This window comes from Medicago truncatula, chromosome 4 (genome assembly GCF_003473485.1).
Source record: "Medicago truncatula cultivar Jemalong A17 chromosome 4, MtrunA17r5.0-ANR, whole genome shotgun sequence".
NCBI lineage: Eukaryota > Viridiplantae > Streptophyta > Magnoliopsida > Fabales > Fabaceae > Medicago > Medicago truncatula.
The window spans coordinates 30,489,723-30,507,078 of NC_053045.1; the positions used below are offsets into that span (position 1 = coordinate 30,489,723).

Below are 17,356 nucleotides of genomic sequence, written 5' to 3' on the forward strand. Positions count from 1 at the left end.
GGCGCATGCTTAGCCTGTCAACAACATATGGTATCGTTGAGATTTTAGCGGTTGTTCGCCCCTTATCCATTAATAACATATGATATCTTCGAGATTGTTAGCGGTTGTTCGCATGCTTAGCCCAAATGGAGGAGGAAACCATATAATGTTGAGCGCATGCTAGCCCGTTAACTACATAGTTTGTTTAAGTAGAATGTTAATCAGTGCCCCTAGGCATTGGTTAAGTAGACAAAAGAAGTAAGATTTTATTAAAATGTGGTGTAATAATTAGTTGGTCAAAAGTAAGACAATTTGTTTACTTTTGAAAGGACACCGATTAACAAGATCCTTTATTCAACAATACTTTCATTGGAATGACTACTCCATTACCTGCTTCCCAACTTCCAATGTATATACATGCACTATACGTTGTACGAGTAAGTTTTATTATTGTACTAGTTTGAAGAATCATTATACGTTATATTGATATGAATGTTTGTATTGATTTTGTTTTCAATTTAGAATATAAGTTTTTTTAAGCAAGAATGTAAATTAATTGTTTTAATATTGTTTAGCATTATGTGAATACTTCTAAAAAAAAAAAGCATTATTTGAATACTTAAAAATAAAAATGGTATAAAATTAACAAATAAGTGAAATAAACTACTTACATGTAATGTCTATCACACTCTCAAATGAAATATAAGAGAGGTAGAATAACGATATGAAAACATATTAAAAACAAAACTTTTTAAATGGTAGAAGATAAATAAATTTGTTGAACTCTTTCGAATTGTTATTGTCATGCATACAAAAATTTTATAATAAAAAACATGCAACATTTTAATAGTTTATACCTTATGAGAAAATAAGAATATATTATTTATATCATACAATAAATCATAAATTATAATAATCTTTTAATATATCATAACTTTATTGAACATATGACTTTAATAAAAAAAATTACGCACATGACTAAATAGTACATCAAGACAAATGATTTTCTATTTATGAGAGAATTTGTAGGATTGTAAAACTAAAAAAAAAACGTGGGAAATTGAGTTGTTTTCTCTCCATTTTTTTTTCATATTTCTTAATTTAATTCCTAATTTTTATTTTAATTTCTATTTTTTATTTAATTAATAAAAAAAGGTAAATAGAGTTGTGGCGAGTGGATGGTTAGGATTATTGTGGCGGTGGATTTTTTTTATTAATTTAATGATAAATGTGAGTTTTGAAGGAAAAAGTGATGGTAGAACTTGTAGGATTATAAAAATAGAGTTGTGGAAGCCATGTAGCTATGTGATTATAAAATGAGAGTAAGGGAGGGAAAATGAGAGTAAGGGAGGGAAAAGTTAATGTTTTGTAATTTAAGTGGAAGCCGTGACTATAAGTGTTTTGTAATTTAATTAATAAAATGAGAGAATGGGAGGGAAAAGTTAATGTTGAACTTGTAGGATGCCAATATAATTGGGATGGTTTGCCTTCTCGGACATCTCTAGCTTTTTTTTACTTAAAAAAATGACACATTTGTAAATTCTCATCGTAATTAAAGTATAGTTAGAAAAAAATAAGAACAATAGAAAAAAGAGTTTCATAATTATGCAAAAGAGTAAGATTAAGACTCTATCAAACAAATTAAAATCTAATAAAAAGGAATATGGAAAAATAAAAATGAAATCCTCAAAAAGAAAAAGATGGACTAAGATTATATTAAACATTGCAAAATGAAAACCAAATATTGCTTATTTTTATTATTTTTGGCATATTATTAGACAAACTAATCACATACGATAAGAATGAATAAAGAAGTTGTTGAACTTTCCCATCCAATATTGTGTGGATGCATCAAATGTGTTGCCTTGGAAAAATAAATAACAAATGAGAATCAACAAAAAAACAACTTTAATATATGGAAGAGGAAATGATGAGATGATACACATATTTTTTTTTTTTTGAAAAGTAGGTAGCAAAGTGCTAACCTACCAAAAATATATATAAATAGGAGTGTGAACCAGTAACAACAAAAAAGAGAGGGGGGCCAAACCAAACCTCTCTAATGGGACACAAACCTAAAATTAGGCAAGCCTAATCTATTCCTACCAAGATATGACCTTATACACAAAGGAGGTTCATACCAAACAGTGGGATTAGCAACATTAGCACCTAGACTAGCCAAAGAGTCTGCACATTCATTACCTTATCTAAATATATGAGATACCAAAAAATTCATTCTACTAATTACTTGCATACAATTCAACCATCTATTACGTAAATGCCAAGGAATAATAGCATTGTTTTTGAAAGCCTTAACTACCAACTCTGAATCAGTTTCCAGCCAGAGGTTTGTCCATTGGTGAGTGTTGGCTTGCTCAATAGCACGCATGGCTCCTGAAAGCTCAACATGCAAGGAATCTCCAGGTCCAGTATTTTCTCCAAAACAGATCATGAATTCCGCTTTGTAGTTTCTGAATATTCCTCCACAAGATGATAAGGTCCCATTTGTGGATCCATCAGTATTACATTTTACCCAAGCTCTAGGAGGAGGTTGCCAAAGAACCTCTATGATTTTTGGAGCTCTAGGAGGATGAAGGGAAACATTAAACTTCTACAAAATGATAAAATTGGCAATGCTGGGAGAGGCAACCTTCTTAGATAGATTTCCAGAGAGTGCAGCATTTGAAATGATAGAAGCAATTGAGGATCTCCATGGAATCTTCTTGCTTTGAAATCTTATTTGGTTTCTTGCAAACCAAATGCTATTACAGATATTAATCAAGGCAGAGGTAACCACTGTCTTACATTAAGGATTCCAAGATCCATTACAAATGTTCCAAATATCATCTTTTGTTTGAAAATTTAAAGAGCAGTTGAAAGTAATGTCAAACCACCTCCAAATGTGTAAGGCATAAGAACATTCTAAAAATAAATGAGAGGAGGATTCAGAGCTAACCCGAAAAAGAGAGCACATGGAAGGAATGTAACATCCCCTGGCAGTGAGGTTCTCATCAGTTGGGAGCTTATCCAACATAAACCTCCAAACAAGCAGCGATTTGGAGGGAGGAATATCAGCAGACCAGATCAACTTAGCCCACTTAACTTTAGGAAAATGAGTTTGTTTAAACAGATAAACATCTTTAACAGACAGATTCCCTTTGGAGTTGTGCTTCCAGACCAATTTATCCCTCATACAAACAATAGGAAGAGTTACATGTGTAGCAAGATTTCTCAAATTTGGGATGAGATCAGACAGGTCATCTGGGAACCGCCATCTATGGTCATAAATATAGGCATTCAAATTATTAGGATACTGATCAAGATGCAGTTGATTTATGTTGGAGGATTCTGCTAAGATAGTTCCACACCAGTTGTCATGCCAAAAATTAATACCACCACCATCTCCAACTAACCATTTTGAGTTATCAATCAAAGTTTGAAACTCTGATTTAGCACCACTCCATATAGAGGAGAAGATATGATGTTGGATACATGAAGAATCTCTCAACACTCTGCTTCTTAGAATAGAGGCCCATTGCTCATCAGACTGAAACATATCCCAACAACATTTAAGATTAGTGGCATTATTTAAACAAATTAAAGATCTAATGCCCAAACCTCCCTCATCTAATCTAGCACAGACCTTCTTCCAAGCCACAGTCACCATTTTTCTCTTGGTTATATCCTCACTCCAAATGAAGTTCTTGATCCATCTTTCTAACTCTCTGAGTAAACTTACAGGCCAAGAGTAAATACTCATAGTATGAACAAGCATACCATGAATGACTGATTTCACCAGTTCAATTCTTCCTGCAATAGATAGGAGGGATGCTTTCCAATTAGCTAGCTTCAACTTGATTCTATCTGCAATAGGCTGAAAGTGAAATCTCTTTGGTTTCCCTTTGAAGATAGGAGCACCAAGATAGGTAAAAGGCAGAGAACCAATGGTGAAACCAAGAAGCTGCACCATATGATTTAACCTTGAATCAGAAATACCACCAGCAAAAATAGATGATTTACTTATATTAATAACTTGACCAGAGCATGCAGCATATCTAGTAAATAAATCTTTTAGGGCATCAATACTTGCATTCCTTCCTTTACAAAAAAACCATTAAGTCATCAGCATAAAAACAATGAGATGGAATGGATTCAGATCTAGAAGCTTTAATTAAATCAACTTTGCCATCATTCACCAATTTATTAATTCCTCTACTTAGCACTTCCTCAGCAATAACAAAAAGAAGAGGGGATAGGGGGTCCCCTTGCTTGACACCCCTATTACACTTGAAGAAACCCTGTTGAGAGCCATTAATTGACACTGACATAATTGATGATTTGAGAATAGAATGAATCCAGCTACAAAATTTTTGATGAAATCCAAAAGAACTTAAAACCTTCATCAGAAACTCCCAGTTAATTGTGTCAAATGCTTTAGACACATCAATCTTCATTGCTAAGTTACCTCCAAAGCATCTCTTATCTAGAACATTGATAGCCTCTGAGGTGAGGGCTATACAATCTTTGATATTCCTTCCTTTGACAAAACCTCTCTGCTCTTTGGAAATTAAGTTTGGAAGAATTTGAGAAAGCCTATCTGCCAGCACTTTAGAAATGATCTTGAACTTGAAATTTGCTAAGGCAATTGGTCTATACTGATCCATGCTATCTGCATTAGAAACCTTTGGAATGAGAATAAGAGTATTAGCATTATAATTGGGGGGTAACCATCCAGATTGGAAGAATTGAACAACTGCTGCATAGACATCATTCTTAATGATTTTCCAATAGGTTTGGAAGAAACTTGCACCAAAACCATCTGGCCCTGGAGCACCATCTTGATTAAGATTGAAAACAACATTCTTCACTTCTAATTCAGTTGGAATAAGAAGATTGTTGGTTGTTTCATCAATCATTTGAGGAATTACTTCGTCCACCAGCAAAAAATCCTGCGAAACAGAGTTAGTGGAAAAAAACAAATTATTATAGTAGGAAACTATGTGATTAGAAACCCTCAAAGGATCTGAAATGATTTCATCATTGTGTCTAATATTAGTAATAAGTTTGGTTTTGTTTTTGATTTGTGTGACTCTGTGAAAATATTTTGAATTCCTATCATCATTCAAGTGCCAGCTAACCCTGGCTTTCTCTTGCCAGAAAATGTCTTGTCTGTGTAAAGCTTCATTTAAGGTGATCTATGCTTGCTTCTCTTCATTCATGAGATTATCATTGTGACCCTGAAGATTGATTTGGCCTTGAATCTGACTAAGATTTTTTTCAGCCTCACTGACAAAGGTGTGAATGTTTCCAAATACTTCCTTATTCCAAATCTTCAGCTTGGTTTTTAGGGCTTTGAGCTTGCTACTGAGGACAAACAGTGGACATCCAATAACATGTTCATTCCAAGTATCCATAACAATATTTTTGCAGTCATTGTGGAGGGTCCAGGCTTTTAGAAACTTAAAACTTGAAACAAACTGCAAGTTGTCAGTTTTAATGTCAAGTAAGAGAGGATAGTGGTCAGAGTTATTTTTGAGTAAAGTTGAGCAAGTAATTGAAGAGCAAAAATCCACCATTTTCTGATTACAAATTGATCTGTCAAGTCTCCTTTTAATATGTCTTGTTCCACCTCTTCTATTGTCCCATGCAAACTGAGCACCTCTAGTTGGAAGATGGAGGAGATCAAAAGTGTCAGACCAGTTTTGAAAATCTTGCATAGGCGGTCTAGCTGGGGAAAGAAAGCCTTGATGCTCATGAGCCCCCATATTAAAAGAAAATGAGAAATTACATGCAATTGTGGTAACAACTTCATGTAATAGGTGTGGTTTGAATAGTTTGTTGGTTATAAATTTACTCATGTATACCGTGCACTTATGAGTGTATTGTTCTTGGACAATTTAATTTTTGAGAATGGTGGGTTAGTGGGATATTAGGAGTGTTTTGTTTATGTGTTGCAAGTGTGAGTGATGATGTGAGTTAGTGTGGAGACATAAGTTATTTTTTTATTTTTTTAATTTGAATTTATATATTTTTTAATTTAATGATTAATTAATAGAAATTAGAGTTTTGGAGGAAATTTTTTTAAGGAGAACTTGTAAGATTATAATTATAAATGATGATGATGATTTCATGCACTTATTGTTTTAAAATCTTAGAAACGCAATGCAACGGATCATAATGAGCTCTTGGGAAATCATAACGTAATTTTTTTTTGAATAAATAACGTAATTTTCTGGTGGTCGTATATTTCCTTTTTAAGTATTTCATGCGACCGTGGCCAAAATATCATTACTTTGACATTATCTTGATTAAACTTTGATATATTTCTTTAAGTATTTCAACTTACAAAATGCAATTTTTTTTTTTTACAGTTTAGTGGCTAGATTGACACATTATATACAGAGAAGTGGAGGTTAGAATCCGACCCCTATGTAAATTATTCGAGATAGCTATCAACTTGTTTGGTCGAATGTTATAACCGAGGTTCGAACCATACACCTCCATCTAGTGTTGTGACATCATCTCAGTTTAACTTGGAGTAGTGGTGGCTCATATCAGTTTTGTTTCAATTAATTTTAGGAGAAGTAGAATGAAATATTCTTCACTTGAGCCTCCTGCGATCACCACCGCGAATCCCGAATCTCCCGCCGACATCAGACCCCCGCGCTCCGCCGTTCTTTTGTAGCTCGACATCTCATTCCTCCGTCTCTGCTACCGCCGTCGATAAAGGTGCGCATAAATCAATCTTCTAAGACACATCCAAAATTCAAATTTTCAATCTTACACATCACAAAATGTTATCTTTTCGTAGAAATTGCTTGAAATATTGTACCCACTTCAATAGAAGAAACACCTCAAATCAAAATCCATGCTTCCACAAATTTCCTACACTATTTCATCTCAATGACCCAATTCAGATAAATTCACTTATTAGCTTTAATTCTTATCATTATTATTCAACCAAAACCCCTTCAAGATCTTACAGAAGACGAGCTCGAAACCGGTTTTTAAAAGCCAACAAACCTGTTTTAGACCAAGAAAAGTTTCAATTTGCACAATCCCAACTCCTCCCACGGTTTACACCGGAGGAATTACGCAATGTTATTGCGAATCAACGCGACCCGTTAGTTTGTTTAGAGCTTTTTCATTGGGCGTCTCACCAGCCGAGGTTTCGCCATAATGAGTCGAGTTTTCATGTTACCATTAAGAAGCTTGGTGATGCTAAAATGTATCAAGAAATGGATGATGTTGTGAATCAGTTGCTTGCTGTTCGTTCGATTGGTAATGAGGCGTTGTTTAATATGATTATATATTATTTTACTGAGGCGCGGAAGTTGACTAGAGCCGTTATTGTGTTTAAGCATATGAAGTGTAGTAGAAATCCGAATTTTGGGTTTAGGCCTTCGATTAGAACGTATAATATTCTTTTTGGTGCGTTTTTGAGTAGAGGATATAATACCCATATAAACCTAGTGTATATGGAGACTATGAGATGTTTGTTCAGGCAAATGGTAAACGAACATATAGAACCTGATATTTTTTCGTTGAATTCGATGATAAAAGGTTACGTGCTTTCTCTTCATGTTAACGATGCGTTGAGGATATTTCATCAGATGGGTGTGGTTTATGATTGTAAACCCAATTCTTTAACTTATGATTACTTGATTCATGGGTTGTGTGCCAAAGGAAGAACAGAGAATGCCAAAGAATTGTATCATGAAATGAAGGCCAAAGGTTTTGTTCCGAGTAGTAAATCTTATAATTCGCTTGTCAATTCTTTGGCACTTGTTGGAGATGTTGAGGAGGCTGTAAATTATCTATGGGAGATGACTGAAAAGCAAAAATCAGTTGATTTTATTACATACAGGACTGTACTTGATGAGATATGTAGACGCGGAAGAGTTCAGGAGGCAATGAGGTTTCTGCAAGAGTTGCAAGAAAAGGACCTTGTTGATGGGCATACTTACAGGAAGCTTCTTTATGTGCTTGAAGATGATTATGGAGATTCAGAAACCAGAATTGATTCAGGTACTGCAATCTTAAATCTTTTATCATTTTAATTAGTTTTTGCTATAGTTTGCAGGCCAAGAGTTATATTTGAAATTTTGCATGTCGTGTGTGACTAGGGGTTTATAACTGGATATAGTACTTTTAAGTTTGAAGACAATACACCATCATACTGTCGTAAAATATCAGTAGAGAATTTTGTTTTCCTTTCGTTGCTAATTGCTTTAAGTGAGATATGTGGTGTCTTTGATAAATAACAACTGTATCTATTTGTATATATATTTCAGGTTCAGCTTTAATCTCACCTTGAAATTCGTGGATCTGTTTGGCACGAAGTCCTCAGCACTCATAAGATGCAGAATTGTAACATTTGTGTTTGGAAAATTTCAATTCTGCATTGCGACCGGACACCAACTATGAAGCTCCAAATAGTAGCTTCTAAAGATCACGGTGGTTTTTGCATTAGCTCTCAAGAATAACAACTCGACTTCTAAACCAAACATTGCAGTAGTTGACTTAAAGGATGAACCTTGGATCTAGTATGTTTCCATTATCTCAATTTCGAAGATACTTTCTGCTTCTAACCTGAGCATGTGTGCGTGTATGAGCTCATTGTAATGAACCCGGATTATCACGTTCATTATGGCTTGAAAGTAGATCCTCCCAAATTGCGGAAGAAGTCACACTGTTTCTTGATCAATATATACAATTGACTTTGCAATATGCTTTTGGTTGCAACATAATTCTGGAATAATGGTGATACTTGGTTGAATAAGATATATCTGCCGTGTCAGATTAGATTGATTATCAACCTTGATAGAAATTAGAAATTCTTTCCATAATGCTTGAAAGTTGCCTTCCTGGCCAATATGGAAAAGTGTCCTTGTAATGATTTTTAGATGAAAGCTGGAGGGTGGTTCTTAATTTGTGTTCTGTGCCACATTAGGAAAAAGTCTAACCTTTCCCTTCTTCTAATGAAGGATGATGTCTACAATGTATTGCTAGTGAAAATTCATTTACTGAGGGTGGTGCCTCTAGACTGGCTAAACTTTTTGGTACTCTTAAAGATGAAATAAATAAAGTCTCTGGGAAATTATTTGGTCCCCCATCATTTTTGATGATGTGACACTCTAATTAATGCCATTATTTTTTATATATGATTAAATATTTGGTTAATTGTTTAAATTAACCGTGTAATATACATGAAGTCTGGAAAATGACTATATAACAAAAAATACACAGATTTTATTCATGTAATTTGAGATTTTTCTTATTTTTGACTTCATTTTTTTTTTCAATAGACATAAAGTCCATAAAAGTGATATAGAGATTGAATTTTTCCATCATTTTTTTAAAGTATATATAGGACATTAAAATATGACTTTGCACATAAAATTAGAATTCTCCAAAAAGGGAGAATTTAATTATGAAATTTTAAATTGCCAAAATCTCAAACAAAATAAGAAAATTCTCGACGTAAAAACCAAATTTTAAGTTTTATATTTTTTTTTGCAGCCACCTATATAAAAATGTATAGAGAGGATCTGCAAAGTTTCATATTCGACGACGACGCTTTAATTTATTTTAATTTTTCAATCAAAATATGCAAAATTGCAATTTTATTTCGAGTAAACATCTACTCACGATTCGGTTTGAAATACTAACAATTATTATAAATTTATCAAATGGTTCCGTTCGGTTCAATTTTCATTCTGATTTCTTTACGATGTGTATAAATCTCATTTGCATGGATACAATGAGATAATCAAATTGTGATTTCTTTCCTTGATTCAAAACTATTGATATGTGTATTCTCATTTTCTTTCCATGGTTATTCTTATTTATTAACTAGACCTTGCACCCGTGCTGCCGCACGAGTCATATACATTGAAAATGTAGAAGGCAAAAACAAAATGACATATTGCATACCATCTTAAAATCTTAACATTATACTAATAAATACAATTATATTTGTATTTTTTTATGTCTACACATTGTGGAAAGTTTCTTTGAAAACTACATCTGAAGTACTATCAATGCAAAAACCATCGCACTTGTTAGCAGGTTTCAGACCACTCAGATGTAACTCTTCATATTACAACATACAATAACACAGGTTGTGGAAGCCGTTTCAACCTATACATCATCCAATTTGAACACTTGAAAAGAAAACACAATGAATGAGTTTGACCTTATACGCTATATGTTAAAGATGTGCATATTAATAAAATCATCAAAAAAGTTATGCAGATCAGCCACACAAAGTTATCAACATGATTGAATTTGATTAACACATTAAGAAGACTGTATGAATGTTAACCATTTACTTTGGATTATAACACTTTATAGACACACGTTGCCATTTACTTTGGTATATTACACTTTATATATATCTATACATATATATGTACATTGCCATTCAAATGCGAATGTGTCGATGGGCTTGAATATGTTCAACACATTAACAAGACAGTCTGAATGTCACACGATTTATGTTCATCATAAAAGAGACCGTTAATGGAATAAAGACAGCAATTCGAGATGCAATATTTGTTTCCATCCCAGACAATAGATGCATTGACAGAGCTACTGAAATTATGGAGATAGTGCCACAAAAATATAGGCACCTAATTGGAGTGTAATATTTGATGGTTGCTTAAGAGGAGATAGTGCCACCAAAACATGGAAAGTCCGTTAGCAAAAATAGAAAGGCTTAAGAGGAGATACTAACACAACACAGCTAAGGCAGAACAAAAAAAAAAAAAACCTTCTCCAGTCAAACCTAAAGCCTAAAGACTGATCTTTAACACAAAAATCATCTTAGTCGGCCTCCAAATACCACATCTAGACCATAAAAAAACTGCAGCAGCAAGACAGCCCCTCCGTTGCAGAACTTCCACCCTCGCAACAGAAAACAATATCGTAACACTATTGCAAAACTTTGATTTCACTAATGTTGTTCTCCTCACTGCCATGCTCGTAGGTCCTAATAGCAAAGAATTTGTTTACATCCAAGCTCATTGTGTCTGGGATCAATTCCAGTTCTGTTACCATCGGAACATCCATAAATCCCATCCTTACATATGCCAGAGCAATCTTATACAACTGGGATTGAATCACCTGTTTTAATTCAAAAGCAAAATAATATAATAAAAAATTTCTTAAAGTTTATTAACATAAAAGCATCGTTTTAAAAAAATTAACATAAAAGCATGAAATTTCAAAGAAAAAATCAAAAAGAAAGTGAATTCAATGTTCCTTTATTATCTTTCATTAGATTTTAAGCTCACTTTGATACAAAAAATGGATAAAAGCAGTCACATTTAAAATCAAACGTAAGAAATGAATAATTTGCAATGTAGCTTCTTCAACAATTGGTTTTGAATATATCAAAATCTATATTACCTATCTAAGAGTCCAGAGATATATTGAATAAAAAGTTCAAATACTTGCAAGCTTGAGGGACCAATTCCTAATAATAGAATAGTATACATCTTAAATTCAAACCATTTCAAAGATTGAAAAAATAAGGAAGATAGGTAAGCTTCAATAGAAAATATACACGATATTATAAAACAGATGAAACCATACAATTGCAACAACTTATCAGAAACTTTCATCGGAGATAATACCTTAGGTGCAAGCAGCTCGAACCACCGCAACAATGGCATCGACACCAGACTTTTAGCACCACTACACAAAAATGAAAAACAAAAACAAAGAACCCACAAATCTAAATCGATTGCAAAACAGAAAACTCCAAAAAAGCATATAAACTTGGAAATAATGAAAGGTGAGAAATAAGAGAAGAAACTGAGAATGAAACCGAATGGTTTTCATTCATTTGGCTTTGATGTGAAGGGTGAGGCTTCTGGTGAATTCTTGAAGTCAAATACAACAACAAAATTAGTGGATCCGATTCAATCAACTATTACCCTGTTCTCATCAGAGCCCCAAATGTGATTGTGTTGTGAATCTAATTGCAAATTTACAAAATTAATGAATGCAATTGAAGAAACAACTGAGAGGTGGAGAGTAATTAGACTAAAAACACAATTCAATACATAGAAAGGGAAAAGCGATTACCTTGAGAGAAACTTCGCAAAATTAGCAAATCTGAACAGTGGTGGAAGGGAGCATTAAGCATAATGGATGTCTTAGATTCAGCAACGGGAGAAGCTTTGTTGATGAACGGAGAGAGCAACGATGGGAGCCTCCACTTGAGATTGCAAATTTCCATGGCTTATTTCTCTTTTTCCGGAGAGCATGTTTCTGGCATGAGAGAGAGAGAGAGAGAGAGAGAGAGAGAGAGAGTTTTTTTTTGTTTTGACAAAAGTATGAGACCTGATTGAAACCTAAGCCATTGGTTTATTTACTGCATTGGAAACACGCTGAGACATTGTAACAGATGGAATGGAAAGAGTTTGAGCACTTTCCAATGAGAAGTTAATAAACGTACAGCTGAAATTTGAATTTCAAGTAGCCCCGCATTAAATGTGGTTAGGTGGGGCAAAATGTGTTTAGCGCCAAATAAGATTGTTTTAGGGTTTTGTTAGTATTGTTTGCAAATGTACCTTTGGATTAGATATAAAGATTTTGTTAGGTCTGCAATAATTTAACCTAATTTTTTTCCGCTCATTTGCTTTATTAGGTTTGCAATTATTTAACCTAACAAATACCATCTAGAAAAATGCATGGTATCAATTTCATTCCTTGCCTTTTTTTTTAAGGAAATATATTCTACACTTATTTGATGATGCACGTTTGTTCTAGAAACTATGAGCATATCCTTATTTATTAATTTTGCTAGGTCTGCAGCAATTTAACCTAATTTTTTTCCGCTCATTTGCTTTATTAGGTTTGCAATTATTTAACCTAACAAATTCAATAAAAAAAATGCATCGCACCAATTTTATTCCTATCCTCTTGCCTTTTTTTTGAAGAAAATATTTTCTACACTTATTTGATCCTGCACGTTTGTTCTAGAAACTATGAGCAAATCAACGATCACTTTTGATGGCTTCTATTTTATACTTTTTTTTTGGATTTTTTTGACAATTTTTTGTACACTTTCTTCTTTAAGGAAATATTTTGTACACTTATTTAATACTAAAAAAATGGATCGCAACAATTTCATTCCTATCCTCTTACCCTTTTTTTTGCTATCCTCTTGCCTTTTTCTTTTTTGACAATATTTTGTACATAATACTAGAAAAATTTATCACACTAATTTCATGCTATTTTTTTACAATATTTTGTACACTTTTTTTTTAACCAATTTCATGCCTTTATTTCATTCTTATCCTGTTGTCTTTATTTTTTACAATACTTTATCTACACTTATTTAATACGTTTACAAACAGAATACCCTAATTTCTATGCAAACTCGGCTATCCTAATTTCCATGTAAACTTGGTTATATATACCAAGCCCTAAACGTGTTTGTGTCAAAAAAAAAAAAACCCCTAAACCGTGTAAAAATTTCACACAACACAAAAATCATATATTTTGATATTTAGAGCTTTGCAAATGGAAAAACGTGATCTTACAACTTATGTTTTTCACCGTTACCAATTATATATTGCATTTTATTATTCGTATGTCAATCCCTTTACAATAAATCCAATTGGAGCACGGGTAAAAAAATCTAGTTAGCATAAATTTATTTTATTCTAAACCACTAATATTCTTAATAATACATTAATAGTGTTGGAATATTACAAGATTTTTCTTCGACTCTTAGTCCTTGACTTCCTGAATCTTGACACACTGACTTGGCCATCAACCTGCTGGTCTTAGACTGGTTCTCTTCAACAAGAGACACTCTCTTTAACTTGAATAGTTCAACTTTTATACCAGTGAAGAAATCACAAGTTTTCATTGAGAAAAGAGACGTTAGAGCTAGGCAACCAAAATGTTTGTATCAGAAAGAATGACTGGACGATCCAAGGATTGAGTTCGTTCACTAGATGATCTATGAATTTCATGAAAGCTTTCTTACTTCAGTGATCCAGATGATTGAATTTTTTTTGGACTTTCACCAAAATATGGATAGCAAAACTTTGTTTCTTATTTACAATATATATATAAGTGATTTTATGATTAACATAAAGTTTTCTTTTTCCTTTCAAAAAAAAGTTTCCTTGTTCACATTGCTTAAGTGATTTATCTAATTAAATTTGTTAGCAGTACTAAATTTGTTTGTATTTAATATTGTTTTTACTATTTTGCCCTTTAAGAGAGAGTTAGTTTATGTTTTTAAAATTGTAGTATTTATTGTTGATTGAAGAAGAAAATATAAAATAAATAAATAGGGGTATATTGGTAAAAATAATAATGAATGTAGTTGAAATACCAAATAAGTCTTGTAAAAAAGGACAAAACAAATTTTCAAAAGATTCTTAGTGAAGAAAGTAGTAATATGTAGGAGTTGATTACACCTCAGTAATATGGTGGACAAAATTAAGGTGCTAAAATTCATCTAGTTGAAGGGGAAATTTGTCAGTCTTCCGCTTAACGACTATGGTTGGTGGCATAACCCGTTATTTACTATCCTAGGCATTGGTTAATTGTAGTTCTTTGATTTTTTGGTGGGCGTTTTAAGCCTTGTAATTATTGTTTCGACTTTGTGTATACTTTAGTGCTTTTTCTTTAGCACACCTTGTGCTAGGAAGCCCTTTTTGATGTGGTAATATAATTTATTTTAGCATCTTAAAAAAAAAAAAGAATTTAATTTTAATATTTATAGATATATGACGTAAATTCACAAAATTAGTTTTACAAAATATGGCCTAAATAAATAAATAAAATTTGAATCCACGATCAAATTTTTTTATTTATGTCCATACAAAGACTGTTAGAAGTGACTCAAAATTGGAGTTTTGAATTTGGAGAAATTGGTGCCCGATTTTGACTGTGTTTTTCATCTTTTTGGTACGACATTTTTCGGCAGCCGAAGAGCAAAAATTGGGGCCCGATTTTGCCAAACAGAAAATAAAACAGAATCGTATTTTGGGATGAGATTTGTTCCAATTTTTTTGAGCTTTTACTATAAATATAAACCTTGTATCAGATGAAATCTTGAGAGAGATAGAGAGAGGGGGGTTGATAACAAGGGTTTAGGAACAAACAACAAGCTAGGGTTTTAGAGAGATATCTCTAAGTGGGAGACACTAGGGTTGTGAGTGATTCACCTTAGTAAACATTGTTAGGATTTAGTCTCTTGGTCACGGAAAGAGATTGAAACTTTGAGTATAATTAGGGTTGAAGACTTATTCCTGTAACCCTTTGAGTAGAATTAGGATTTTGTAAAGTTACTCATCATTATAGTGGAATGGAGAATTGCTCTCTCCCCCACACTAGGGCAGTATTGGACTGAACTGGGTAAACAAATTTCATGTGTTCTCTCTTCCTTTCTCTCGCTGTTTTCTACCTTTGCTTGTGTTTATAATTGTTCCCACACTGATATTGGTTACTTGATTATTTTGCTCTAGACATCAAGTATTTTATTGGTGTGATTTTTTAACGAATTCACAACAAAGACAATTATACATCCAATGACTAATTAGTTCTCTTTCTTTCATTGCGCAAGATAACACAACATTTGCCTAAATACAATTTCTGCATCTGATATGTATCAACTTTGATATTATAATCCCTCCAGTTTCATATATGATTTTTTTCCCTTCTTTTTTTTAGGTTTATTGAATAATTAATGTTTTTAATCTTGATTTTAAATCAGATACATTAAATATTCAATGAATCTAAAAAAAAATCTTTTCTCATATATTAGACAAGATGTAGCATGTTGTAAAAAATATAAGTCTACAATACTTTTAATTTATAAACAAATGTGTTATCACCACTTTCATACGCTATTTACTCATCTAATTTTTCTCATCATTCATTGTTGTTTTTCCTCTTTTGGATTTGTCCTCTATATATTACGATAGGCTAAATATAAATAAATAATGAACTTTGATGATCATAAGATTTTTATGTGAAGTCTTTATTAAAGTTAAATGATCAATTGAATGGGCTAAAGGGATATACACTACATTATGATGAGAGACATTAAAAATTAAACCAAGCTTTATAAATGGCTTCTTGCAATTTCTAAATGCTAGAAACTATTTAATTGAATTTAATAATCATGAAATTTTTTCTTATAAATTGATACATTCTTTTATTTATTACATGCAAATGCAGAGGAGAAAAAAAAAATGGCCCAAACACTCATGCTTGTTTATGCTTTGATCATATTTACTTCTTTATTTCTGGTTGTAATCAGTAGACGTATGCCATTTTTCACATAATTTTCTTATTTATTTTTATGAAAAATATTTTATCACCTTTTAATAACATTCATTTATTTTTTTATTTGACAATGTAGAAACTGATATTCCTTGCAAATCAGACGATGCATGTCCTCGGGTTTCATCACATCATATTGAGTGCGTGAAAGGTTTTTGTACGTACTGGAAATTGGATTAGATAAGTTTAAACATGATTTTGTACACCTCTAAAGGTAGCGGAAAAGAGTGGTTAATAAATTGACTTTTTAAAAATAAAGGCTTACAAGTAATAGAAAGTTACAACCCAACAAGTGATGGTATGTTATGTTACGTTATTTTCAGTATGTTTTCCAGTCATTTTAGTAGTGACTTGAGTTAATAAAGAGGAGTTTTAGAGAAGTTGCTCATGGTTTACGAGACATTTCGTAATATTTTAATATCGAGTCATTTATTTTTAGTTCTTCCCTAAACCAAGTAATTCCTAGGAGTTTTTGTAGTATTCTATTGAAAAATCATGTAATTCGGCAAAGTAAAACACCTCATGAACGAATATAAGACATGAAATTAAAATTCAAAAGGCCTCTGAAGACATAACAAGTTAGGGGAAAAATCAACAAAATATTGATTTTTCACCGCGGGTTTGTGGGTAAAGCCTATTTTTTCAACACAAACTCAGTTGGAAACTTGCCTATAAATACAAGAGCTTTCATTCACAATTTCTCATTTAGAGCTTGGTGGTTCAAGAGGACGGCAATCGTTAGGAGCATCAAAGGAGAAGTCTCTCACCTTAACCTGTGCTCTTAGAGTATGTTTAATTTCTTTTGTAATTTATATTTAGTTGCAATGTGTAACTAAACATCCATTGATTATGGTTCTAAGATGAACCACTGTTCAATTTTTGGATTTTATTAATACAAGTATTTTCTTCAGTTATATTGTAAGATCTATTTAATCTTTGTATGCATCAGACTTAATGCTTTTACAACTCTAGGGAGTTTGACATGCCTAGGAAGTGCGACTCAACTTAAAATGGGCACAAATTGGTGTCTGGATTACATGAGAATTGTTACACGTGA

General features: G+C 32.6%; 1 protein-coding gene and 1 long non-coding RNA gene across 2 annotated transcripts; one reads left to right on the top strand and one right to left on the bottom strand.

Annotated features, from left to right (window-relative positions):
- The first annotated feature begins 6,508 nt into the window (after positions 1-6,508).
- LOC11408008 (pentatricopeptide repeat-containing protein At2g27800, mitochondrial) lies at positions 6,509-9,107 on the top strand. Its single transcript, XM_003606411.4, has 2 exons — positions 6,509-8,007; positions 8,274-9,107. The coding sequence occupies exons 1-2, from the start codon at positions 6,774-6,776 to the stop codon at positions 8,294-8,296; spliced, it is 1,257 nt and encodes a 418-aa protein (XP_003606459.1). The 5' UTR covers positions 6,509-6,773; the 3' UTR covers positions 8,297-9,107.
- A 1,354-nt stretch (positions 9,108-10,461) lies between these two features.
- Positions 10,462-12,451, bottom strand: LOC11412099 (uncharacterized). Its single transcript, XR_003011383.2, has 3 exons — positions 12,073-12,451; positions 11,619-11,679; positions 10,462-11,106 (listed from the first exon to the last, which is right to left on the bottom strand). It is a non-coding gene; the product is annotated as an uncharacterized lncRNA (long non-coding RNA).
- Between the last annotated feature and the right edge of the window lie 4,905 nt (positions 12,452-17,356).

Coding starts and splice junctions, on each gene's coding strand:
- LOC11408008 (XM_003606411.4), top strand. CDS start 6,774: ATGTTATCTTTTCGTAGAAATTGCTTGAAATATTGTACCCACTTCAAT. Junction 8,008..8,273: donor AGAAACCAGAATTGATTCAG/GTACTGCAATCT, acceptor TATATATTTCAG/GTTCAGCTTTAATCTCACCT.